The sequence below is a fragment of the Rhipicephalus sanguineus genome, chromosome 1 (genome assembly GCF_013339695.2).
Source record: "Rhipicephalus sanguineus isolate Rsan-2018 chromosome 1, BIME_Rsan_1.4, whole genome shotgun sequence".
NCBI classification, from domain to species: Eukaryota; Metazoa; Arthropoda; class Arachnida; order Ixodida; family Ixodidae; genus Rhipicephalus; species Rhipicephalus sanguineus.
In genome coordinates, this window is record NC_051176.1 from 550,709 (window position 1) to 578,689 (window position 27,981).

The following is a 27,981-nucleotide window of genomic DNA, read 5'->3' on the forward strand; positions in this document are numbered from 1 at the left end:
ACCGACAAGAAGGCCGTGCGTCGATTTCTTGGCCTGTGCGCCTATTACAGGCGGTTCGTCAAAAACTTTGCCCGCATCGCCGAGCCACTTACTAACCTTACCAGGACCGACGTCGAGTTCAAGTGGGAAACGCCGCAGCGGGAAGCATTTCAAGAACTAAAACGACGCCTGCAGACGCCTCCGTTACTCGCGCATTTTGACGAATACGCCCAAACGGAAGTGCACACCGACGCAAGCAGCCTAGGACTCGGCGCCGTCCTCGTGCAGAAGACTGACGGGCTGGAGAGGGTCATCAGTTATGCTAGCCGGTCGCTATCAAAGGCGGAAGCAAACTATTCTACGACAGAAAAGGAGTGCCTTGCCATAATTTGGGCTACAACAAAGTTTCGCCCCTACCTTTACGGCAGGCCCTTCAAAGTTGTGAGCGACCACCACGCCCTGTGTTGGCTACCTAACTTGAAGGACCCTTCCGGTCGCCTCGCACGGTGGAGCCTACGACTGCAAGAATTCGACATTCACGTCGTTTACAAGTCCGGAAGAAAACACTCTGATGCTGACTGCCTGTCTCGTGCCCCCGTGGACCCGCCGCCGCAAGACGACCAGGACGATGACTACTTCTTGGGAACCATAAGTGCCGACGACTTCGCTGAACAACAGCGATCCGACCCGGAACTCAGAGGCCTTATGGGATACCTCGACGGCAAGAACGCCGTCGTTCCGAAAGTGTTCAAGCGAGCACTGGCGTCGTTTTTCTTAGGTAACGGCGTTCTCCGAAAGAAGAACTTCTCACCGAATCGAGCCAAGTACCTTCTCGTGGTGCCTTCAGGATTGCGGCCAGAAGTCCTCCAGGCCCTGCACGACGACCCGACAGCAGGACACCTCGGTGTTTCCCGAACGCTGGCAAGAATACAGGAAAAGTACTACTGGCCGCGCCTTGCCGCCGACGTCACTCGCTACGTAAGGACATGCCGAGACTGTCAGCGACGCAAGACACCGCCAACAAGACCAGCGGGCTTTCTTCAGCCGATCGAGCCACCACGGCGACCGTTCCAGCAGATCGGGATGGACCTCCTGGGACCGTTCCCAACGTCGACTAGTGGTAATAAGTGGATCATCGTAGCTACCGACTACCTGACCCGTTACGCCGAAACAAGGGCCCTACCTAGAGGCAGTGCCGCCGAGGTAGCGAAGTTCTTCGTTGAAGACATTGTTCTGCGTCATGGCGCCCCAGAGGTCCTGATCACCGACAGAGGTACGGCGTTTACTGCGGAACTAAGGCGATCTTGAGGCACAGCCAGACAAGCCACCGCCGGACCACTGCCTACCACCCTCAGACCAATGGCCTCACCGAGCGCCTAAATAAGACCATCGCCGACATGCTGGCCATGTACGTCGACGTTGAGCACAAGACGTGGGACGCCGTCCTTCCGTACGTGACCTTCGCTTACAACACGGCCGTCCAAGAAACGACGCAGATGACGCCGTACAAGTTGGTCTACGGAAGAAGCCCGGCAACGACGCTCGATGCCATGCTACCCAACGTCACCGACGAAGAAAATCTCGACGACGCCGCTTACTTACAGCGCGCCGAAGAAGCACGACAGCTCGCCCGCCTACGGATCAAGAACCAGCAGATGACTGACAGCCGCCGCTACAACCTTCGACGACGCCACATGGAATACCAACCCGGTGACCGTGTATGGGTATGGACGCCAATACGCCGACGGGGACTCAGTGAGAAGCTTCTTCGACGGTACTTCGGACCGTACAGGGTACTTCGACGCCTCGGCGCACTCGACTACGAGGTTGTCCCTGACGGCATTACGAACTCTCAGCGGCGCCGTGCACGACCTGAAGTCGTCCATGTCGTGCGCCTCAAACCATAATTACGCGCGTTAGCAAATCTGAGGACTGTCATTTTGCTTGATTATTGTGCTTTCTTGTGCTTATTGTTTATTGTACTTTGTTGCTTTATTCTTGTTATTTATTGTTGCATGCATCGGCCTGTTCTGTTTTAAGCATCGGGACGATGCTTTTTCAGAGGGGGGCATTGCCACAGTGCGTTCTTATTACTTTTGCTGTATTCGGTTTTCGGCCACAAAGACTGTCAGCAACGCTCAGCGCGAACCGCGCCTCATTGTTCCAGAGCCTTCGCGATCATTGAAGATCGTTTTGTTAAGATTGCGCGCAAAGACGCGCACACTCGCGCTTATTCTAGAATTTGCACGACAGCCAGCGATAACACTGGAATATTCGACGGCACATGTTTAAATGCCGACGCGCTTCAGCGCTAGTCAGTTGATCGACGGACGACGCCCTGTTCGCCGCTATCATTGTACAGCGTGTATTGCTGTAGTTCTAGTTCTCAGTTTCTCGGCCACAAGTTCGGCCAAATAAACAGTTTCATCCTGCAAACGCCGACTGCTGTCTTCGTCGACGTCACGACCACGTGACAAGATGGCAACGACACAGACTGTCGGCTTCTGTCATGTCCACTACCTATTAAACAGCGGCTGCGTTATTTCAGGCGGTGTGATATAGCTTGCCCGCGTGGAACTTGGAAAGGTATTTCAACGAGAAATAGGATAGAAACACACCGTTTGTGCCATACGTGACACGTCATCACTCGCAAAAAGAAATTTCTTCAAGCTGTAATGTGGTCAAAGAATTCTGTCACCTCTCGGCAATTAGAGGAGCTTTTAAACATTAACGAACTCCTCGAATTCTCGAATCTCTTTAGGAGATATTGCGGCTATGTTTCTAGCTCCACTGCAGTTCAGTCCGCGTCGATACAACATAGCAACAGCCGCTGTTTTTTTTTTCTTTTTTTGTCCCTTCTTTCCTTTTCAAACACCTTCCCATTCAAAGTCAGCTTTGACGCGCTGAAGTAGTTTCGGTGTTCCCTCCACCGTCATTGTGCTCGTCCAGCCCACACCGCAAGAATCCTGATGGCACCTGTGTTTCTCAGGCTCAAATTTTGTGTACCTAAGCTTTTAAGATCTTTGTACACCCCAAAAAAATGCAGGGAGTACAAAATGAAGCAAGCTCGACACCCTAGGCCTGTAGGCCTGCAACACAGATATCTGTAGCCTTGCCCGAGAGAGGTGATTTCGAACGTTTTCGCACATGAGAATGGTAATGGATATGCACGTAGGTGGTTGTTTTTCAAACGAAGCTTGCAGAAACTGATTTGGGAAGCCAGTGAGCTTCCCAAGCAAGTTACTGTGAGTGAGCCCTCCTCACCCACAGCTGGCGAGCACAAAAGAAAGCTTACGCGAGGGTCATGAGAACCCACAGAGATACGACAGCCAGATAAAAAAAAGTGTCTTCTGCCCAACGAGGCGTAGGTGACACTATTGCGGCAACACTCTCCTTTACCACCTCTTCCAGCCATACACCACACCTCCTTCCCCGCCCCGTAGACAGGTGCTTAGCCATTGACGCTCTACTTGGACGCTCATAGCTGTTTGGGAAGTATTCACTGGCATGAGGATAGTTCTCACAAACAGGGGAGACTCGGACACTGCTCTCACCACGCTGCATCTTTGAAGCAAGCAAGGAAGAAAAGCGCATGCCCCATCTTGTCATTCTTTTTGTATTCCATCAATATAAGGCACTTATCCATGTCCCCTTATGGGAGACAAATTAGCGCCTTCTTCTTGTGTTTCATGAATCACTATATATCGTTATGAACGCCGACCAACTTGTCTGTTATTCTGCAAATAAAAGCACTACGTTACAAATGGCCACGCTGCTCGCCCCCTTTGCCCGATCGAGTAAAGGCTCCTGAATTGTTCATTTACTTATGAGTACCATGAAGGCCCAAAGGCATTACAGAGGGGAGTAGTACATCTGCGAATACATAGGAGAATAACAGTTACATCGAAGTAAAAAGACGATACAAAGAATAAATAAGTTGTTATTTGCACGATATAACAGCAACGCAGCATAACATGAAAGAGCAACAGGAAATAAGATTCCGTATGGTACAGCTTTAGCACTGTGTACTTATTGCTCCTGGTTTGCAGTTCAGCGCTTTGTCCTGTGATGTTTGTCTTAAAAATGAATATTCCTGTCCTTTCTGGGGACCAGCACGATCAGGCTGAAGCCGTGCCCGCGCTCCCATCTTTCAACAAAGCATTTTCGCATTTCGCTTGAAATTGTGCACTTGGGGTTCCCTGAAAGCAACCAATTGCCAGCTTTTTTTTACGTGGTCTGTACGAAGCTTCGACCATACCTTTGGACATATCGGGGCACACCTATGCGCGTTCCTTCTTGCCTTGTGTTCGTGATCACTGTGGCATGCATGCGACTCTCCGCCGCTAGCCATGAGATAAAGCAGATACTGACCGCGACGACTGGTTCTTAGCCCACTTCGAAGAATATCTTGCCAGAAACATCCGCAGTCACAACCTGTGTGCTTAGATTGAGGTGCATGTTAGAGAACCCCAGGTCATCGACATTTCCGGAGCCCTCCACTACGGCGTCTCTCATAACCATATCTTGGTTTTGGGACATAAAACACCAACACTTATTATCTGCAATCACTTCACGAAAGCGCAATATCGACTGAAAGGAAACATAGCATTTCTATTATTCTAAACACTAATATAATGATTGCTGGGGTTCAACGTCCCAAAACCATGTGATTATGAGGGACGCCAGTGGAGAGCTCCGGAAATTTCAATCACCTGGGTCCTCTAACGTGCACCTAAATCTAAGTACTACACGGGCCTCAAGTATTCTCGCCTCCATCGAAAATGCGGCCGGCAATCAAATCAATCCTGTGACCTTTGGGTCAGCAGTCGAGCACCACAACCAGCAGACCATTCTGTAGGGCATTACTCCTAACATTACAAAGACACAATCATGCAACCTATAAGGCCATGTTTCCACAATGTTTCAAGGGTAGTGAGCTCGATTCTACAAAAGATAGTCACTTTATACTATTTTCTTTTTTGCGTCATCAATGGGTGGTCAATAGACTGCAGGACTATTGGCAGTCTCGTGAGCATTTTTAGAAAGGTGTCAGAGCATAATGCGAACCTTTCTTCATTCACATTGATAAGTAGCAGTGTGATCAGGCCTTTCGAATGGCAAAGTGTAAGAAAGGACTTCAGTTAATTTGTTCGACCAAAAAAGCATGCACGCGCTCGCCCACTAGAAACAAATGGTGCGTGCTCCATTGCGCATGCACAATGTAACACGATTGAAAACCTATTTTTTTATGGTCCGCTGACCCAATTTTATCCTTAAAGGAGACATTCTCAATACTGTGAAAATCACGTCTATTGTTGAATTTCAGTTTACTATAGAGATTGAGATACGTGGAAAATAACTTCTTTTTGTGTATTGAAAGGTACCAAAAATTTTTGGTTTGAGTTTTAGTCTGAGTACGTCTGGTTGAGAAAAGTTTGGTGAGTTCTACGAGTTCGAACGAGTCCATTCCCGGAATATATTAGTGAGTCTGAGTACAGAGTGAGTCCGGTTTACAAAAATTTTTGGTTTGAGTCAGCCTGAGTTATATTTTCGCGAGTCTGAGTGAGTCCGGCTGAGTTGTATTTTTGTGAGTCTGAGTCCAAGTGAGTCCGCTTGAGGAGAATTTCGGTGAGTCTGAGTCCGAGTGAATCCGGTTGACGAAAATATTCGTGAGTCTAGGTCCGAGTGAGTCTGGCTGGAGGAAACTCCTGCGACTCTGAGTCCGAGTGAGTCCGTTCAAGGAAAGTTTTGGTGATTGTGAGTCCGAGCATAGGTCGGCAAAAAAAAAATTAGAGCTCACTCAGACTCACTCAACAAATATATTTCGCTCCAAGGGCTCAATCGAACTCAGACTCACCAAAATTTCCCTCAACCGGACTCAGTCGGACTCCGACTCGCTAAACTTTTTCTCAACCAGAGTCACTCGGACTCAAACTCAGTAGCACATTACTCAGCCGGACTCACTCAGACTCAGACTCACGGATTGACCTGAGTCTGAGTGAGCCTGAGTGATTCGACTCATGAGTCTGTTAGGGTAAAATGTGCTGTTTCGATCGCGGTGTCAATGCTCTTTAATGCCAATATCTCACATAATCAGTGCTCTACGATTCGCCCTTTCATTTTGTACCGTCTTATAAGAGTTATCAGTGGTTTCAATCCAGTAAGGACATTTTTACGAAATATGTGACTCACACGAGATATTTATATCATGAACTTCCCGTAGAAGAGTTTGCGGTGGAAGTCATGGAACCAACCCCCCACCACTAGCTCATGCCTGTAATCAATAAATATTGAGATGGCGCATGAACGCTAGTGCGTTGAGTGAATAGACTTGAGTATAAACTTAAGCCTATATAAGGCTGGTAGTAATGCTGAACACGAGTTAATTGGACCGTAGGTCAGCAATAACAGGTGGAGCTCATTCAGACTTACTCAAGAACTATATTTTGCGCTTAGGGCTCGCTCGTACTCAGACTCACGTATATTTTCCTCAACCAGACTCACTAAAATTTTCCTCAGCCAGACTCACTCGGGCTCAAACTCACCAAAATATTACTCACCCGGACTCACTCAGACACATACTCACGGCCCGGTCTGAGTGAGTCAACTCATGAGTGAGTTTGCCGATCTACGATTCCGAGCGAGCCAATTTGAGGAAAAGTTTCGTGAGTCTGAGTCCGAGTGAGTCCGCTTCAGCAAAGCTTTGGTGAGTCTGAGTGAGCCCTAAGCGAAAAACATATTTATTGAGCGAGTCTGAGTGAGCTCCGTTTATTTTGCCGACCTACGTTTGGATGTGACACGATTTGCAGCGAACCTCGTAATCAAGCATTTATTTTGTGCTGAAATCTGTTTGGTTGTTTCTACAGCCATTGTGTTCTGTGCTTGATGCAACTCCACTACTGTGAAACCTGAGGAAGTGTGCAGCATGGGCAACCCAGGGATTCTCTTGGCAATCGCACGCTTGCCGAGGTGGTGGCGCCCACTCTTGCGCGACGTGGGTATCAGCCGGACGCTGCAGAAGCGTTTTAAGCTGAAAGCCTTTAATGTCTCATGCTCGCGGCGTCCGTCCATCCATGCCCTAGAACGGTGCCAGCTGTGGCCTCTTCCCCTCACACTCTCTCAGCAATCACGTGATGGCGCATGTGTCAGACGTCTCGTTGCAGCAGTCGAGTTAGTCGGATGGCTCCTAAGTGGCCCGGTGATGATTCCACGGCAAGCGGTTTGGGGAAACGCCCCAAGAATGTTGATTCCCCCGATACCATGGCATAGTCAGTCGAAGGGCCACAAGCTTTCGTCGAACACACTTTGGAATTAACAAAAAGTCCTTCAATGTTTTTCGAGATTTTGGGTAAATTATTGCGATTAATACTTGGTTATTTCTGTAGTTAGGTTCTCTTAGACCTTCTTAGTTTATTTTGCACTCGTTTTGAGCATTGCTAACCTTGGCCTGCATTGACTAGTGAACACTGCGTGACCATGCGACAGTGGATGGATGACAGGCTGGGCCCCTCAAGTGCTATGCACTTTAAAATATTAAAGCCAGTTCCAGGCCTGCACAATCTGAGTGAACAGAGGAGCAAGCGCCACCACCTGGTAAACGAGTTTTTTCTTCATCTGCTTCTTTCTATATTGGCCTCCCTCACATGCCTTTCTATACTAGAGCATGCATGGCCATGCTATGCTAGGAGGTGCTTGGCACATACCACGGTGTAGGAAGTAGAGGTGACACAGCAGCCACGTCGAAAAGCTGTTCCCGTTTGCCTTCTTTTCACCAGACAGCACTCGGTGCATGGGGGCCAGGAGAACTGCGCCATTTCACTTCACTCTGTCCGTGACACCACGTTTCATGCCAACAAGTCTTTATTCGCATTTTGTGAAACTATTCGTACTGCACGAGTTTTCTTTCATCCGCTCAACTTATGTGACGCGCATGGGCTCAGGGAGCGATGGGCAAAAAATGTTTCGCCTTGCGTGGCAGGACAGGGTACTGAGAAACTCTCTTTGTTTTCCACGCTGAAAAAAGAAGAGCGTCTTTGGGTATGGAGGAGTGCCATACCTCGCAAAGACAGGATGGTGCAGTCTACTGACCACCTCTACAAAAGGCACTTCAAGCCACATCTGATGACCAAAACCAAGGAGGCTCTCTACGGCGGTAATGTCTTCGTTCAAAAGCCCCGGAAAGCGTCCCTCTTGAAAGATGCAGTGCCTACTATATTTCCAGACTGCCCAAGCTATCTGTCCAAAGAGTGAAAAAAAGAAATGATAAGAGGCCAGCTGAGAGGCACAGCAACACTGCACCTTTATGAAGCAGCACAAGAAAAACCCGGAATACAGTGATGCAGTTTTCACTATGGATTCTGTGGGTGCGTTTAGTGGTCGGTGGCCCCCGTTTGCTCAGCGCCCTCTACGAGCAAGTACGTGAACCCGAACAAGGTTTTGCCAATCCAGCTCGCAGCGTTGAGTCACCTCTCCTTCTTACACTATGGCACATACTAAAGTATACGATACAAGACTATGCCCTGCTTTACCCTCTCCTCACCCATACTTCCCTTGCTCTCATAATAATATCCGGGGTTTAACGACTCAAAGCCACGATATGATTATGAGTGGAGGGCTCCGGAAATTTCGACCACCCGGGGTTCTTTAACGTGCACCTAAATCTAAGTACACGGGCCTCAAACAATTACACCTTCATCGAAAATGCAGCCGCCATGGCGAAATTCGATCCCGCGACCTTCGGGTGAGCAGTTTAGCGCCATAACCACTAAACCACCGTGGCGGGGCTTCCCTTGCTCTACTAGGAAGTGCTTGGCACATGGGAAACATGCAGCCCCTACAGTGCAAAGGCCTCTCGCATTTTCTGCCAATCAACCCGCTAGTTGTATTCAGCATGTGCGTTATAATCTAGATAGCCCTAGGCATGTGCAGATGCACGCGCACGCGCCTTATCATGTCAGCTGACATCTGTGTATATTAACCATCACAGACTACTAAGAATAAACAGAGTTGTTTGAGGTACTGGGTCGGTGTAGTTACTTCGTGGTCCTGCGGCTCTCCGACGTAGTTTGCAGGGCATGGCGGCGGATACCACAGTTGGCGAGGAGTGGTGAAGTGACCGAAAGCTGAAGCAATGAGCCTGCACCAACCGCCCGAGTTCCTGCCGACGTCCGGGAAGCCTACCCTTCCGTGGACGCAGTGCACCGCCTTTTCAAGAATTATCTCCTGGCATCGGGGAGCGACGTCCACCCATCTGCTCGCCGTAAAGCTTTGCTGTTGCACTGCTTGGGGGTGGAAGGCCAGCGAATGTACTACGCATTACCGCGTACAGCGGGAAAAGAAGAAAGCGGCCCGAGCGACGAGTACGATGCAGCGGTGGCTACATTGGACGCCTACTTTACTGCTAAAACGAACATCGTCGTGGAACGGCACCGGTTCGGACAGCGCACCCAACTGCCTGGGGAGACCGCAGCAGCATTCGTCACGGCACTGCGCGAGTTGGCATTGACGTGCAACTTCGGGGAGCAAACTGACGACTTCATTCGTGACCAGCTTGTAGCGAAAACGAGCAACCATGTTCTTCGGGAACGCCTACTTCTGGAAGGAGCTTCGCTTACGGTTGAACCTGCGCTGACTATCTCGAACAACATTGAAGAAGCCACGAAATACTCACTTGAGCTACAGTCATCAGCTGCGAGCATCCAAAATGTGGATAAACATCAGATGCCAGCCCGTACAAAAGCACGAATGCCGTCGCCGCAGCACAAAGCGTGTTTTCGTTGCGGGTCTTCACGGCATCTCGCAGATTCCAAAACATGCAAGGCACGGGATAAAACATGCAGCAAATGCGGCAAATGGGGACATTTCCAGCGTGTGTGTCGGAGTGGCATGCCAGACGAGCGGGCACTTGCTGTCCGAGAGGTTGATACCTGCAATACATCCGAAGACCTCAACGTGTTGCTTCTCGCACGGCAGAAAAAAGCAGCAATACATGTGGACGCCCTCGTGCAGGACGTGCCCGTACGTCTCCTTGTAGACACAGGCTCTGCTGTCTCGATTCTGTCGGCCGTCACGTATTCGAGGTTGAAATGCCCTCCGGTGCAGCCGACCTCAGCGGCACTGTACGATTTTTCTCGCCGCAGAATAAGCATTGAGGGGTGTTTTACAGTGCCAGTCTTCTTCCAAGGTCAGCACGCCGAGACACTTTTCTACGTCGTCAAAGGCGGTGCGGACATCCTCGGCATCGACACTATCGAAGCCCTGCGGCTGCACATCAATGGTATGTCACTTCAATGCACTAACATTACGCAAGCGCCACAAGGCCTTGATCCTGAACTTTTCTCCGAATTTTCAACCTTGTTCGATGGAAAGTTAGGGCTAGCAGCAAATTTCATTCATAAGGTCAAGATAAGACAAGGGGTCACGCCTGTCGCTGCTAAGTTACGCCGTTTGCCATTTTCAGTGCGAGACGCGGAGCGTGAAGAGCTGCAGCGCCTTGAGCAGAATGATGTGATAGAAAAGGTAGATGCCTCAGAATGGGTATCACCAATCGTAGTAGTGGCAAACAAAAATGGCAAGATAAGAATTTGCGTTGATGTACGCGAACCGAACAAAGCGGTCATCATTGACAAATTTCCGTTGCCTCACACGGAAGAACTGCTGCACAAACTTCACGGTGCAAAGTATTTTTCCAAGATTGATTTAGCAGCCGCATACCACCAAGTCCTGCTGAGTCCTGGAAGTAGAGAATCGACTACCTTCATAACCGATAGTGGATTGTATCGATTCAAACGCGTCTGCTTTGGCCTTGCATCGGCACCGTCTCCTTTTCAGAAAATGATGGTCACTATCCTGCAGAAGTGCAAAAATACTTTGTGCTACATAGATGACGTGATTGTGTATGGTAGCACGCCTGAGGAGCATCTCAAGAACTTGAAGCAAGTGTTGCACTTGATTGCAAAGTCTGGATTGAAGCTGAATGACAAATGCATTTTCAATGTTCAAGAAATAGAATTCCTTGGGCACATGATAAGTCACCAAGGTATACGGCCGCTACAAAGCAACATTGACGCCATCAAGGCTGCACCAGCACCAACGGATATCAGTACCCTGCGCTCATTCTTAGGAATGGTTGGGTATTACGCAAAGTTCGTACCTGACTATGCAGTGCTTGTTGAGCCTCTTCGTGACCTCTTACATAAGAATTCCACGTTCACTAGGAATCCTGCCAGACAAGCTTGTTTCGAGCAGCTGAAAAGTACCTTGTCCACAAGATGTTTACAGCTTTTTGACCCTGCGGGTGACATCATCGTTACCACAGACGCCTCATCCATCGGGCTAGGAGCAGTCTTGAAACAGACAAGAAATGATGAGCTAGTAACGATTTCATTTGCTTCTCGCAGGCTTACTCCACAGGAACAGAAGTACTCCGTTGGGGAACTGGAAGCCCTTGCATGCTTGTGGGCATGCGAACACTGGAGAGTCTACCTTTGGGGCCGTCCATTCACTCTGCGCACCGACCACCAGGCTCTGACTACGCTCCTAAGTACAAAGGGAGTAGGTCGCCGTCCGTTCCGAATAGCAAGGTGGCACGCAAGACTACTGGCATACAATTTCACAATTGAATTCCAAAAGGGTGACAAGAATACGGTTGCTGATGCTCTTTCAAGGATGCCTCTCCCAGTTCAGGTGGAGGAGGAAGAGACTGGGGAGACCGTTTGTGTGGTCTTACCATGCGTTACCCATGGGGAGTTTGTCGCTAAAACAATGCAAGACCAGCTGCTGCAACAGGTCATGAAGTGGGTGACTTCGACATGGCCTGCAGTGAAGACGTTGCCTGCCGATGCAGTTCCATTCTACAGGGTGTGGACTGAGCTCTCAGTCGTTGGAGACCTCCTACTTCGTGGAGACAAGTTCGTCGCACCTTCATCTCTCGCAGGACGGCTACTTGACGCAGCCCACGAGTCTCACCCAGGAATAACAAGGACAAAACAGCGACTACGTGAGCAATACTGGTGGCCTGCTATGTGCAAACAAGTAGAACAGTTGACTGCATCTTGTGGTGTATGGCAATCAGTTGACAAGTCTGCAAAACCAGTGACACCACCATTGCAGCCAGTTGCATTTCCGTCGGCACCATGGCAGAAGCTAGGAATTTATATTGTGGGTCCTTTTGCGAACGTGCCTGCAGATTGTCGTTTCGCGATTACGGCCATTGATTAGTTCAGCAAGTGGCCAGAGGTTTGCTTCGCTGCGAGAGTGACTGCTACAACAGTTATTTCTTTCCTACGAAGCATTTTTAGCGGGGAAGGATACCCAGACGAGATTGTGAGTGACCATGGTCCTCAGTTTACAGCCTGCGAGTTTGACAGTTTTCTCAAGGTACGCAGCATCACCCATACGTATTCGGCAGTCTACCACCCGCAAGCGAACGGCCAGGTGGAAAGATTTAACCTGGTGCTCAAAGAGTATGTTCAGCTCTGCACGCGTGAACGTCGGTCTCTCAAGGAAGCCATCACCGAATATCTAGGAGTTTACCGTTTCACGCCGCATGCCATTACAGGAGTGAAGCCTTCCGTTCTCCTGCACGGCCGTCATCCCAGAACTAAACTGGATCTAGTAGGAGCGCCAGGTAAACAGTTTTTTCAAGACCCACATGCAGCAATGGAGGCCATCCGCAGCAGGGTAAAGCAAAAGCAACAGCAAGTAAGACCTACACCGACCGTCGACGAGCTACAAAGCATTCTCCATTAACAACAGGTCAACTGGTACGAATCAGGCTGCCAGACCATGTGCCCAAGGGTGCTGTGAGTTACTGAAGCCTGTTCACAATCATTGACCAATGTGGCCAAGACACACAAACTAAGTGATGGTCGCACCTGGAATGGGAATCGGCTGGTACCCTGCCCTCGGCCTGCTACTCCTGTAGAATCTTCCTGTTGTGACTCGCCAAACGATTCCGATGATGCACCCCAGCCGTCAAACCTTGGGGCCTAAGTTTCAAGGGACCTTCCAGAACTGAGGCGGTCGACGAGGCTAAGAAGACCACCGTCGTGGTTAAAAGACTATGAACGACATTGAGTGATATGTAGTGTCTACTTATTGTTACTCTTTCTAAGTGATTGTTCAAGTTTTTGAGAGGAGGGAGAATGTTGTATTCAGCATGTGCGTTATAATCTAGATAGCCCTAGGCATGCGCAGATGCACGCGCACGCGCCTTATCATGTCAGCTGACATCTGTGTATATTAACCATCATGGACTAAGAATAAACAGAGTTGTTTGAGGTACTGGGTCGGTGTAGTTACTTCGCGGTCCTGCGGCTCTCCGACATAGTTCGGCAGGGCATGGCGGCGGATACCACACCGCTCCTGTGCTTTCTGCCGCCACGTTATACCCGCAAACTTCTTAAACTCATCTGCCCACCTAACCTTCTGCCTTCTCTTGGAATCCAGTCAGCTAAGGCTTCACTATTTTTGAAAGGTAGCGACAACCTCTCGAGGGGTCCAAGGAGCAGCTCAAGCAGTGCCTCTGGCAGATGCCTGAAACCGAACTCAGTGTGAACTTGAACCGTTTAATTATTAACATTTGTGGCCTCAGCAAATATCAAACTACAGGGGACAATAACTTAAATGAGCCCAAAGCAGCTTTTGAGCAGTTTCCCACAACAGCTGTCATGCAGGGCATTTATTTTTTTCTTTCTTTGCACGTTTTCAAGTTCAGAGTAACTCGAAGTAGGGCTAGTAGTGCTTGTTTTCTAGTTAAAAAAAAAAATAGGCAGGTTGTGAGCTTATGCTACTTTTGGAAACCTGATTGGGCACCTAGCGCTCTTGTAGTGTGCCATGCGAAATATGGGCTATTGTTGGTTTCATAGCGTTTCTCGGCGTTCGGAAGTATTCCTATGGTTACACAGTATTTTTAAGTAGGCTTCTTGTGTGTTTAAAGTATTTAAAGGGACACTAAAAGCAAATAACAATTTATGTCAGAGTGAAAGCTCAATGTATGAAAACGTCTAAAACGGCAATATTATCAACAGCAGTGCCCTACTTACCGAGACATTAAGCTAAATGTATCACATGATGAGCGCCACGAGTGGGACATTTTCGAAGTGATCCCGGTGACGTATGAGAGTCTGCCTACAATAAATCACTAGTAATAAAACTAGCAGCAATAAAAAAGCACCTTCCATGCATCAAAAGACGTAATAAAATGCTGTTTGTTCGTTTCCGTTTGATTCATGGAAAAAAGAACCCCTGTGGCGTTGCCACGGGGAACGGCGCGCGTGGTTCAAAGGTTCCGTTTTCGCCGAACTGCGCTTCGCCCGTGCAGCAGCCGTGGTCGGCTGCTGCACGGAGCATGCTTTCGCTCACTCCCAGAAGAAAGTTAATTCAACAACAACAACAACAGGCTTGGCCCGCTTTTCAGTGGAGCCCGAATTTTTGCATCCCACGCCGGAATTACCCCAATTAAACAGCTCCACTGTTAAGCGGGGCTAAAAACATAATTTTCGAAAAAACAAAGAAATGCATTTTCGAATTTGAGTTGTTTTGGATGGATGGTTCATTAAAGAACATGCTCACTAAGTTTGGCTGTCAGAAAAAAAGAATGAAAAATTTCTTTTTACGAGAATTTGCTGGGGAGAGTGCCCCTTTCAAGGCAAAGCGGGCAAGAAGCCCAACGCAAAGTGACTGCCCGTGTTAGAATGTTTGTTTTTCATGCTTTTTTGTCACAGAAGGCCTTCTGTCGAAAGTACACCAGAGGACAAACAAATAAATTAAAAAGGCACATTTTGAGCCGTGTGCCGACAGCAGAGTCGCTGGAAAACTGGAACTGAAGCTCAAATTGGCGGACACGTATCATGTGACCATCCGCGGAAATTCTGAGTTGCTCCTGCTGTGTTTGTGTGCGACTCTGCTTATATGTCCGTTTTCCTCCAAATTTATTGCGATCAGCGCGTGGTCCGTTTTGTGACCACCATGAGCTGTTATCAGCATTCACAACTAAAAGCTGTGAAAAATTTAAGACAATTGCATGAAACTGTCACAGAACAGTGTCATGTTGATGAGGAAGGCCGTATTTATGCAGGCGGTCACATTGATAAATTTTTTTTTTGACAATTGAAATAAATAGCATGTCGTGAAATATTTAAGCTCATTTTTATCAGTTCGCATTTTGCAAAACTATCATTTCCAAACTGCTTCACCAAAGCCTGCTTACAAGGTTGCTTCTAGATTGAAATTTTGTCAGGAACAAGATAAGGTTCTTTACTGATCCCTAAGTAGTTTCTAACACACAAAACAATTCCCTAGTCTGACCTGCAGTGAGAAGGAAAAAAATAATGTTCGCTTTTAGAGCAATGGCATTTTTACAGAAACGTCATAAAAAATATGACTGGCCTTATCGTGCACTACAAACATTCTAGAGGACTCAAAATGATAAATAACTCATACATTTTCATTATTTTTCCTAAGTTAGCATAGATGAGTGATCATAACAGCCATGGGCACATTACCAGTAATAAGTAACAGTGTTACGGTAACAGTTACCTAAACCAAAAAAGTAACTCTGTTACAGTTACTGTGTAAAAGTAACGTTACTTTTCCATTACTGTATAAAATATTTAATAGATCACAAATCAAATAATAGAATTTATTCAATAAGAAATGCCCGTGGTAAAACCCTAGACAAAGGAAACCTAAAAAGGGGCCCAACACCAGCAATCGTTTTGTACACCTCATACTTGAAATGGAAAACGTGGTTGATGTACTGGCAGTACCCTAGGACGTTTGTCAACTACACCCAGAAGTGTATGTGTCTGTTTCGTATGTCCAAGGTGTGTCAGAGAGCTGCACGTCCGCTGGGCATACAAACCGCCTTTAAGCCCCGTTATTATAACTTGGAACATGTGTTCGCGAAATCGAAAGACCGCACACCTGCAAACGATCATGGCGGTGTCATCTAAAAGTAGGATGCGGGGATCAGTGAAACCAGCAGGAAAGGATCAACGAGGCCTGAAGAACATAAGTGAAATATTGCAAAAGCAACCCATGCAACGCATTCTAAGACCGAGCTTGTGGAACACTGCTGACTGACAGGGCACAGCTTTGACCTAATCAAGGCGACAGCGCTGGTTTGTGAACGAAGGTGGGGGGAAAGAAAGCTCCTGAAATTGTGGTTCATTTGCAAGAGCGCATCAGCTGGCAAAAGCAACCGCGGCCCCCTGCTACAAGGACTAGTGGACTGGTCGACCTCGGTTCATTTTCTTTTCTTTTTTCGGATGCCACCTGCAATGCAGGCGAAACATCATTTTGTTAATAATTGTGGTCTTAAGTCAGAGTAAACATTTTACAATCAGTTCCAGAGAAGTTTTAAAAAATCACTTCGCGAGCTCCCGGTATTTCTGGCTCCTACTGTTTCGCGTTCTGCTGCTTTCTAGCCACCTGTCAAACACGATTAGCTCGAGTCTCAGACGAAGGAGACTATAAACATGGCATCCTAATGCTCCTCTACCTGTACACCAACAACTGGTAGAGCATCGGACGCGTTTTTCAAAGGTCGCAGGTTCAGTCCCTGCCCGCGGCAAGCTATCTTTTCGTCCACTTTTCTTTCTTCACATTTACATTACATTTACTACTAATAACGTCCCCTATACTTTTCTTGGCATTATTATCTGTTAGTTCTCATTAATATTGTGTATAACAAAGAAAAACGAGCCCTTAAAATTTCCACTTCTTTCCTTCATTCATAGCGAGGGTCTCGTTCTGGCAGACTTGATGCTTTCAGGCAGTATGCGAGGGATTATTGGTCAGCTGCCAGCTCGTAATAAGTTCACGTGCTATGTGACGCCAACAGGCAGATAAAGAGTGTTCCACACTCGCCGTCATGGCTACTGGCGGCGCTGACTGACGCTCCCACGTTTAATTACACATACATACCCCATAAAGTGGACGGGGGGATGGCCGCCGCGGTAGCTCAGTTGGTAGAGCATCGGACGCGCTATTCGAAGGTCGCAGGTTCGGTCCCTGCCCACGGCAAGCTATCTTTTCGTCCACTTTTCTTTCTTCACATTTACATTACATTTACTACTAATAACGTCCCCTATACTTTCCTTGGCATTATTGTCTGTTAGTTCTCATTAATATTGTGCATAACAAAGAAAAACGGGCCCTTAAAATTTCCACTTCTTTCCTTCAACAACAGAGCTAGATGCTCAAGTCACAAAAAGCATATATATGCCGAAAAAAACAAGAAAAAAAAACGGACGCAAACTTAGCAAGCTGTTCAGTTGCAACACGATTGATTTACACGTTGCGTTGATGACCGACCTCGGTGTTCCGCAGGGAAGATAATCCTCTTAGTGACCTCCTCTCCTAAACCGCGAGGGGAGCTCTATTCTACAAAGTTGAGGGGTGGAGAGGATATGGTAAAAAAGAAAGTTTGAAAAAGTGTTGCTGTTGGATAATTTTTCATAAAGACAGAAGTAACTGTAATGGTATTTCCCGTTGCACTTACTGTGAAAAAAGTAACAGTGTTACAGTTACAAGTTCCTGTAACTTAAAAGTAACTCGTTACAGTTACAAGTTACTAAAAAAAGTAACTAGTTACCAGTAATGTGTTACTAGTAACTAGTTACTGCCCAAGAGCTTTGTGTTCATGCTAGGGTGCTGAAAATTGGTATATGTCCCAATATCAAAAAGATGAGCCATCCCTAAAATTTTCATCAAAATTAGTGCAGCAGTTTAAAAGTTGACATTTAGCCCCGTATCCCCCTTAAACAAAAAAAATCACCGCATCTCCACTAATCTGAATCATGACGAGTCGCAAAGCACTGGGTATCGTACCAATATGTCACTGTACGTCACCCGCGCATTGCCACTGCAAATGTAAATTGCATGACATAAAGTGTATATATATACAAATGTATTTATTTGGTTGCTCTTTAATGCTCTTCTGTTTTAATCCTCTTGTTATAATTCGATTACCGTCTTGAGTTCTGGATTCCGTTTTCCCTTCATTATTACTGCTTTGTGGTCTGTGAAATGGAGAGCCAATAGTCAAACTGTCAGGCACGGCACCTTCCACATCCCACTGTGCACATCCTTGAGGAGTGTGATAGCCAGGTTTGTTGATTTCGGGAGCATAGTGCCTTTAATTATTATTGGATTTCATTTTTAAAAAGATATTTCAGGAGTGTTTTGAGTGCTGCATATGACTCTTATCTGAGGCTTTATAATTGTAATCGTAGTTGCAACATACACACACGTGTCACAGATGTTTCGTCGGGTATGTGCTGTGATGGACGGACAACGACGGACAAGCCAAGGCCCTAAGGTGCTTCGCCCCTAAAAGAAGGTAGCCCTGTGCAAAGCAACCAGAGTAAATCTGTTCAATCTATCACTGTGAAGCACATCAGCACAACAGCTTACATAAAAACTGCATCAATTTCATCTTTTCAGCTTGATCGCATATAACCTATTTATTTACAGGGTCCTTTCTGCAGTGTAGTTTATTCCGGTCCTGAAGTTACTGTGCACACCTTTTTCTGGGGAAACGCAGCTGAAATGCCCAATTAATGTGTTTTTCCAGTTATTAGTAAAGAAATGCTGATGCCATAACAAATTGAAGTTTACACTGCAGGACCTCCTCCTGTCTACTCTGAGCACAGCAATGAACACGAACTGAGTATACACTGCTGTTTTTTCTTCCTCCATGAGCTGAAAAATTATATAAACAATATTGCTTGCCATCCATGTGGCTAGACATGAGGCTTTGCTTTCAGCACCATCTTCACTTTACAGGACATCAGGTCAAACAACAATAATAACATGGTGTTCTTTAATGTGCACGGGCCTCTAGCCTCCATCAAAATGCAGCCGGGATTCAATCCCGCAACCTTTGGGTCAGCAGTCAAGCACTGTAAGCACAATACCACCGTGGCAGGTGACATACAACCAGGTTACACTGACCCAAAATTGTGTTTACAAAACATCATTTAGCACCAATCTTCCAAAATAAAATGTTAACACTTATCACTTAAACTGTGCATAACTAAATAAGAAACATGAGCGCAGGATAGAGATCCTTGGAGAAGAACTAATTGTTCGGCTCGTTGGTTGTGCATTGCTGAAGAGGCACAAGAAAGCCCGGGTCTCACTTAGTCCTTCGGTGAAAGACGAGTCTCACAAGATTGAGAGCCACCAGTCCTGTCATTTCTTTGTGCCTCCAAATTTTGTCAGACCATGCACCAGCTAGCCCATTTTAGTCAATGAGTGTCTATTATAAAAAAATTTGTATGCAACATGTCTAGCTCTAGGCATGCTTGCATTATTTTCCAGAATATCAGAGTTGACAATTGCACGAAGGAAGCAAAACTCATTAGTACCTATGGGCCTGTCTCAAGTGGAACGATACATTATCAATTGTCCGCCATGTCAAGCGCTGAACAATGGCTGCACACATGAGCAAATATAATACAGTTCACTGAAATACATACATTCCTGCAGCACTACACACATGTGACAGCTTTTGTTCCTAGCAGCAGCTGCTCTGCTTCTGCCCTACAGCAAAATTACAAGCATGCCAAGAATGAGTGACGGCTTAGGAAGTGCACAGAACTGCTCTTGATCATCACTAGACAGGAGAGTGAAAAATATTCGTGGCTTCACAGTCGCTTTAGATGAGTGGAAAAACCCGGCATAGCCAGCATGAACACCACAAGAAAAAAAAAAAAAGAGAGACTAAGTAATACAGGTGTGGCTCCAGGTGCACGACTTCATCGTGGAGAAAGCATGCGGCATGCTCACTTTGCATCTATGAAAGCATGCTCACTCGGTCTTTGCCATAACGAAGAAGCTGAATGGATTCATTTCTGAACTTAGTGGGTTCCAAGACTTGCATGCAGTGGTGACATCAACAAAAGACTTTGAAAACAATGCCATTGAATACACTTCAAGGAATCCCTCATAGCTTTTTCTTTAATGGGCCCCTAAACCGCCCAGAGCTCGAAATTTAGTTGTGGTGTGACAGTTGTGCATGAGTCGGTGCCGTAATAGCGAAGTTACATGTGTTTGATGGTCGAAACGCTGCCATCGCTGGTTTCACTCTTTCCTTCGCTACCCTCTACTCGTCTGCTGGTCTTTTCTACCAAAGCCACTTTGCCCTCCTCCCCGAGTGCCCCTTCCAATCTCACGTGACATACCGTCATCACTGACGCGCTCTTCGAAACAGCGGGCACTTCCGGTTGCCGCGACTCCGTGCTTCCCAGCTAACTGCTGTTGCCGTGCCGGCCCGTGCTCGTACGAATTGTGCCAGGTATGAACCCTGTGTTGCGCGCACGCCTTCAAAGGATCGCCAACATGATGGACCCGTACGGTGACACGCGTCGCATCTTTTCGTTTTTCCAGTCGGTGCTTTCGCAGCCAAGCACTGATGCGTGAAAGCCATTGCAAAACACTGTCGGATTCAGTCCATGCAGCTTTTGAGACCGCGAGGCGTGACTGTGCTGGTACGCCAGCGATTTGGCAGTTGCGTTACGGGCTGCAGTTGCCTATTCACAAGCGTGCACACGCGGGCAACACGACGAAGAACAGCAACGAGTGCGGGCAGCTGCTTGCAGACTAACCGGAAGTTGTAGGTCCTTGTTTGACCAATCGCAGCATCAGCTGCATAACGCATCACAGATTCAACACGCTGACGTCGCACACGTCATCAGACAGACCATAAGGGCCCGGAGAGGAGAAGAAATTGTTTGTGGGAATTTGTGGCGTGCCCGCAGCTTGTAGCGCTGCGACGTGTGGCATTGTTGATCGTGACGGCATTCTGCACACGATGGGCGTGTTTACATGAAATGTTTGAAAAATATCGGAGGTGGTTTAGGAGTCCTTTAAGTCGTCTCGGCATCAGTTAAGGGACCCCAGAGATTTTCTTTTTCCTACAAACTATGTGACAATCCATAGTGCTTTTATAGCGTAAAAAAAAACGACACCACAAGCAAGAACACAGAGCTACTCTCAACTGACATGGTTTATTGTGTCACTCCACTCTTTATACCAACCAGATACCGGTGACATACATCGTGCACCCTAAGCAAGCAACCACCACAGCTTGGTCACCTCGGCACACGCATGATAGCGAATCCAAAAAACAAAATTCAGTGGAAAACAAGGTTATGGAAGGCACACTGATGCACTGCGAGTCCAATGACTGAATGTAAAATGCTTCTGATCATTCTCGGGCGGTGTTGTCACGACTCTTCTTTAAGATAGTAGTCAGTCTAAACAAAGCTTAACAATTGCACTTTTTGCAGTGTTGAGCTAAATGGGAGCCTGTACAAGTCGGCAGGGATCGCCCATGTTTTAGTAAAACTTGCTGTTGGGCTAGTTGGTGCATGTTTACAAGAAAATTCGACGACGCAAACCACCTCTTTCCTTTTGCCTTTTCTTCTCGGTGGTTTGAGTCGTCGAATTTTCTTGTAAACAGCCCATGTTCTTTAAGGCGCTCGTTCACACAGCGGCCTGAGTGACCTACATACACTTTGCCACAAGAACGTGGAATCTTGTAGACCACCCCTACGCTGCGCTCAACAAACTTCACGTGTCTCTTTTCACATTGTGGTTTTCTATTTTCTTTACAAACATGCCTGCACAGCATAGACAGTCTCCTAGGGGCAGAAAATACTACTGGGATTTGGTACCTAGTGGCCACATTCTTAAGATTGTGAGCCACTTTGTGGTAATATGGCACTACTACAGGCCTCTTCTGGGTGTCTTTTCTACACCTCTGGTGCTTGTGCATCAGTGTGCCTTCCATAACCTTGTTTTTCACTGAATTTTGTTTTTTGGATTCGCTATCATGAGTGTGCTCAGGTGACCAAGTTGTGGTGGTTGCGCGCTTAGGGTGCGCAATGCATGTCCTACCGGTATCGGGTTGGTATGAAGAGTGGAGTGACGCAATAAACCATGTCAGTTGAGAGTAGCGCTGTCTTCTTTCAAGTGCTAAAAAAGCCCTATGGATTCTCACCAACTAGCCTGCCAACACATTCTGTTGAACTATATGTGACAACGTTTCGCTACAACCTGGATCAGTGTCCTTCCCTCCTCTCGTAGAGCACAAAAGGAGGTGCTGCGAGATGGCAATTATGTTCATGTGGTTTCCTGTTGCGCTGTGCATTACCAAACGCTAACAGAACAGACACACGATTCATCGTCCATTTGAACTTGATGTGGGACGCAGATGTCCTCGACGGTCACGTTTCCTTTTTTTTTTTTTTTTTGCAAAATTAGTCTGCCGAATATACAGTTCTACAATGACCTCGATAATTTGCGGTATTTATTATTATCTGAGCACAGGGCGGTTATGGGCTAACTTGGTACCGTTATGCTCTTGCCAATAGTATGTCGAGAGGGAGCAGCTTTTTATAAGGAAATATTTTTTTTTTTAATGCGCACTCGAGAATCCGCACACAAGCTGTCGATCGAAGCAGCAGTTGGGATGCAAAATGTCGCAAAATTAAAACGCAAAGCTGTAGAGGTTTGATTGCAGTCAGCCTTGCTCACGTGCTCTAATCAGCACTGTAACTTACCAGTGATGTCATCTTGGGCGTTCGGGAGTCTTCACACGTAGCGGGCGAGTCGAGAGTCGGGCACCCAGCGAGTATGACGTCGTACCGCGCTTCGCTTATCGGCCTCCGAAACCACCACTATCATGCCGCCGATAGCAGAGAGGAAGCGATCGCCATATTCCTGGAAGCCAAAGGTGCGCAGGAACCTTTACAACATGGCTGTACTGAGAGTTCTGTACTGCTCTGCGTCGCCGTTAAGAAACGGCCGTCAAGTGGCTGCGCGCAATGTGAAGGCAAAATGACGTACTCAACCAGAATGACGAGCCTCAACTGCCTCAACCGGGAGGAGCACGCGCTGCATGACATAGAGTTCATATACCGACTCTAGAGGAAAAGCTGGGCCGCGAGACAGCTAACCACAAGAACGCTGACATCTTGGAACGTTGTCATTCTTGCCATCACTTATCAATCCTAAAGAAGCATTTGCACAATCAAAAACGCGCGGATATTGTTTTGTGTTTATTTTGAATACTTTCTCGAAAGAATACGACGGCTCTTTATGCAATTTACTGTGCGCGGAAAGGAGCGTTTGCAGGCTGGTTTACTAGATGGCGCCACCAGGCGCCACCTTATCAATGTAGATAAGGTATTTGGCCAACATGAAACAAGGAAGCTTTTTTTTTTTTTTCTTCGAGCCTGGTGGCAGACATGTCACCGCCCCGTTTTAAAGGGGACGCTCATAGCATCCATCCATCCATCCATCTCAAGTTCTCGCGATCGCCGCAGAGGGCGAAAAAATCGACCGTGGCGAGTTCCAGAATCGATATGCGCGCAGAGTGGAGCTACTGACTCCTCTTTTAGCGGTCGGCTATCTTATGGCATCTTCGGCTGGCGGCACTCGTGGCGTATTCTGCGCACTCGTGCGGTGCCGTACGTTCGTCTGGGCACCACGCGTGCGGTGCCGCATGTTCGGCTGGGCCGGCCACGACACGAGTGCACGCCACCGCGGAGATCGACGGTGGAGCGTGGTGCAATCCCGTCGTTCAGCGCGCGCTGGCAGACGACGCTGCGACGTTCCATCAATGCAGGCGCAATTTACAGCTGGCACTGCATTAGAACATGCCTGACTGGAGGTAAAACATGCGTGCGCTGTAAATCGTCCGGCCGTGCTTACACAAGGCTACTTTTGCTGTCGGGATTTCACCGGAGAGCAAAGGCGATCCAGAAACTACCAACCTTCGTCGAGTTTGTGCAAAACTGACGCAGCAAAAGCGCGTGTAGAGCAGGCGAGTTCACGCTGGACGCGAAGCGTCTCGCAAGCGTCTCTAATCGTCTGGTTTTCCGTCGTTCGCGCTCTCAATTCCAGTGCAAATCCGCCGTTGCAAAATGTCGTCTGCTGAATTTCGACTGCTGTGCGCGTCTCGCAGACGGCGCTGCTGTCGCAGATTCGAGTTCCCTGGCTCACACGTTCGTCTGGGCCGTAGCGGGGCCTGAAACTCGGGCGGTGTTTGACGTAACTTCCCTTCCACCGCCACGGTGCCAGTGCGGCTCAGCCGAAGATGCCATTAGTTTGCATTTTCCCTGCTCGGGGCGCTAAACCACCCAAATTTTACACTTTCAGAAATTGTTTTGCGCAAGCCAATGAATCATTCAAACATGTTATTTTGCTTTGGATAGCTAGAGAGTTACTTATGTTCAGACTTAATATGTATTCGCAATGCCCATAGACTGTCGCGCCACCGAGCGGAATTCAGGAGCGTCCTCTCGAGGAGGGTTAGTAGACGACAAAATGGCGGCACTACGCAGTCGCTCCCTTGTTCGGCTGTGCTAGCCTCAGTGTTAACGCGTTGGCAAGAAAGGAACACTACGACCTTGCATGTTCCCTGCATCAGTGAACAAACCGGGCCCTCCGTGACACGAGAAATCTGATTCGTTCTTGCGAGACGCGAAGTTTTCGTGAAAATACGTGGCAACTCGCGCTTTCAATGCTAGCCCACAGTGTACACATACTGTCAGCTTCGCGAGGCTTTCTGTAGCCACGTAGGTTAGTTAAATGTTATCGTCTGACATATTCAGTTGAAGCTCACCCTGTTTTACTTGCATATATAATTGGTCAGTGTTTCTTGTAGTGCATGAGTCCCATAACACTGTACGCGGGAGGGAGGTCGCGCGGGCTCGCGATGTGCTCATGTATAACTGAGCGATCTCAACAGGGGCGTAGCCAAGGGGGGGGTTGGGGGGGTTCAAACCCCCCCCGAAATTTTTCAGTTTTGCTTGCGTATATATGCACGCGCACATACAAACGCGCTCACGAACATACACAAAGTATGGTTGGACCCCCCCCCCGAAAAAAATTTCTGGCTACGCCCCTGGATCTCAAGTTGGCGATACATTAAAATAGGGCCTCTATCCTTTGTCAGAAAAGCGCTGTTACGAATCGTGCGAGCGACGTTTCAATCATTCGAGGACGCGTCTGCTCGACGCCTTTCGTGGAGCGAACGCTTTCCATCCACGCCGTCCTTCGCCAGTGTGTTGGGTTTCATAGCCACCGCTGCGCTGGCTGCGCCGCTTGTTTTTGTACGTTTGTTGATAGGTGTCAGCACACTGCAAGCGATTTGCTTGTTGACCGGTCTGAGAGCAAAACTTTCTCCGCGCGCAGACGTCTAATTGTAAACGTGGTGACGCGGAGTGGTCGAAGTCGTTCGGCGGAGGAAATTCTTCAGATTGCTTTCAGCAGTGATGTTTAAAGAAACCATCTTGACGACGAGGATTTTTCACTGGACGTAGAAGACTGTAAAAGCACCGAGAGTGACAGCGACGATGAACCACCAGCTGCTAACTCACGAGGAGCGAGTTGCACTTCACGTCCCCTCGTGCGTTAATGTTCTTTCACGCTCGTAAGTCACTTTGATTGTATTTAATGTATAATATCCTTGAGCGAGATCAAAATAAAAGCATAGTTCCTCTTGTGCATTGCATGTATCACAATTATTGTGGATATTATGGAGCGCCGCATGCCGCCAACACGCTCGTGCTCGACCAACGAAGCGAAATGGTTAGAGCGATGGAACGTGCAGTCACGGCCACAATCCACGCTTCTCGGCGAACTTCTTCTACGTTGCGAAAAGCATACGTGTTTATTCTTTTCGATATTCATGTTTCGATCGTGCTGATCGAACCTGCAACATGCGAGTGAAGTACACACGGCTAGAGTCTCAGCATGGCTGTGACACAAGCGCTACTGAATGGCATGTTACATGCTTGTGTTCCGTTGAAGACGTAACTCCGCGTTTTCGACTGCGCAAGTAATGACGACGGGGTATTATCACCGAACACTTTTATGTTTGCAAGCCATCATCACGCGCAGCAACGATGGCGCTACTCGCTGGCGGCCTACTACTGCGGCAAATCCGTTAGGCAGGCTCGGTACGTACTACCTCGGAGTGCCGTTCAGCTCATACGTCAATTCTAGTTCATACAGGTTTATGTAGCACGCACAGGATTTCGCAAAGCATCGTTATGCACGGTAACGGAGCTGAAATATAACCTTTCACTTCGCAGCAAATGATTAGGTGGCGAGTACTTAGCACTTTCCATGGTTTGGGAAAGTATTTTAGTCTCATATCCATTTCAGCGCATCTCATGACTTCATCCGGTGAAAGTGGCACGGTCCGTACGTCCGCACGTCCTATCTGTTCCTATGCTAACAAACGGGTTGACCCTCCTCCTGGCGCCATATTGAAAAGCACGGCGCGCCACCTATAGTTCGTGGGCATTGCGAATAGGACGCCTAGGCAATTTGAAGTGGCTATGCGTGCAGCGTTTCTAATAATCGAGCACAAGTTTTTTAAAAGAGATTTTATATCCGCGAGGGGCGCAAACAGCGGTGATTATTGAACGTAATGGCAATTGCATTAGGTGAAAGAGAACGTTCTTTGGGGTTCTTCATGAATGATTAGATTGTGTTAAACATTTAGATTATTATCAGCAGTCCTTAAAGTCAAGGGGGCTTAAAGTTAATGCGGTCTCTGGGGGTCTCATACCCCTCCACCGATATTGAGATCTAAGACTTATCTCGCCAGAATGTAGGGGTGTGTGTGTGTTGGGACCGTCGAGATTGTTCAGAAACTCTGATCATTCCTTGGTTTCACGATTACTATAAAATCTAAATTTTGTAACGAATTTTGCCTGATGAGTATTTTGTACCTTCCACCCTGTAACGGCAGTGGTTTCGCGAATAATATTTCTTATGTCACAAGTGTCGAAGCTTCGTTTCGCTGCTTCCATAGATGGTAATTTTCATTGTTTACTTGATTGAAAGTGTGTATTTCATCTGATGTGTTTTTTTCTAAAGCGGATATAGAATTAATGTAATGATGTGTACTTTCAGAATACCAAGATTTCCCTGACTTCTCTCCAGAGCTCTCAGCATCAAGGCGTGAGACCAGTAAGTGGGAGCTTTCCAAAAATAAAGCACAATGCCATTGCTCCTGCTTAAATTTATCTAGTGATATACAGCATTCTTTTCCAGTGCCCCTCAATATCTCTCCACCAATACAAGAGCCAGCATCCCAGGGGGCACAGGAGCCATTGTCCAACAGCGCCAACTACACAGAGTAGGTATTCTTCCTCTTATTAAAGCAAGATTAACGCAAGATTACATAGTAATTCCAGTAAGTGTGTCTTTATTCTACAAAACAAAAAGGAAATATTCCCACATGCGTCCCCAGTATATAAATATTGGCACTACAACTGGTTAGTGATACAGCTCATTACATTAAATAGATGCTTTCATTAATTAAATGCACTTTTGTTTTAACGTTTTACTATCTGCCACTGGGTGCGTGCCTACTTTTGGCCAGTCATATACGTGGCTGTGTGACAAAAAATACATTTTGTCTGTGTTTATTTTGTTGTCATAATATGCAAAAATACCAAATTAGGCTTTTACACTAGCCTGACCTGGTATTTCAATTTGGGCATAGCTTGCAAATTTTGTAAAGGATGCACACAAAATTCCAGGTAATAATACGTTGCATTAAAATACAAATGTACGTGTTTCTAGTGTACCAAACTTACCAAACCATTTAACCAAAGTGTAAGTTTTAAAGCCTCTTGCTTAGACTTAACATTAGTTATGTGGCTTTTTGATTTTCCAAGAACCCCAAGAGCCAGGACCAGGACCCGGAAAGTGCTCACTCCATGTTATATGAAGAGGCTTCAGCACTACTGCGACGAGAACTCTCACCTCCATCAAATTGTTGCAAGACTTAAAAAGTCCAAGAAACCAATTGCATCTCATGCGCAGTTTCTTCTTGAAGCAGGCAGGTACCTAAAGAAGGATTTTTTGGAAATTCTAAGAGTGCAAATGCATCTGCAACCACTGAAAAAACATAAGAGACGATGGCCGATGCAACTTAGACAGTTTGCCCTTAGTCTTTACTTTACA

The 27,981-nt window shown here is 47.2% G+C and overlaps 1 protein-coding gene and 1 non-coding gene across 3 annotated transcripts in view; one reads left to right on the plus strand and one right to left on the minus strand.

Moving 5' to 3' along the window:
- Positions 1-22,908, minus strand: part of LOC119389128 (sphingosine-1-phosphate lyase) — a 369,711-nt gene extending 346,803 nt beyond the window's left edge. Inside the window, exons 1-2 of one of the 2 annotated variants that reach the window (XM_037656375.2) lie at positions 22,840-22,908; positions 22,554-22,713 (exon numbers count right to left, since the gene is read on the minus strand). In XM_037656375.2, coding sequence (XP_037512303.1) covers positions 22,554-22,565 — 12 coding nt within the window. In that variant the 5' untranslated portion in view covers positions 22,566-22,713; positions 22,840-22,908. Of the gene's footprint in view, positions 1-22,553 lie in introns of both variants that reach the window. The other variant, XM_037656371.2, reaches the window with a different exon arrangement.
- Positions 16,935-17,007, plus strand: Trnaa-cgc (transfer RNA alanine (anticodon CGC)). The gene has a single exon. It is a non-coding gene; the product is annotated as a tRNA-Ala (tRNA).
- Positions 22,909-27,981: the final 5,073 nt, after the last annotated feature.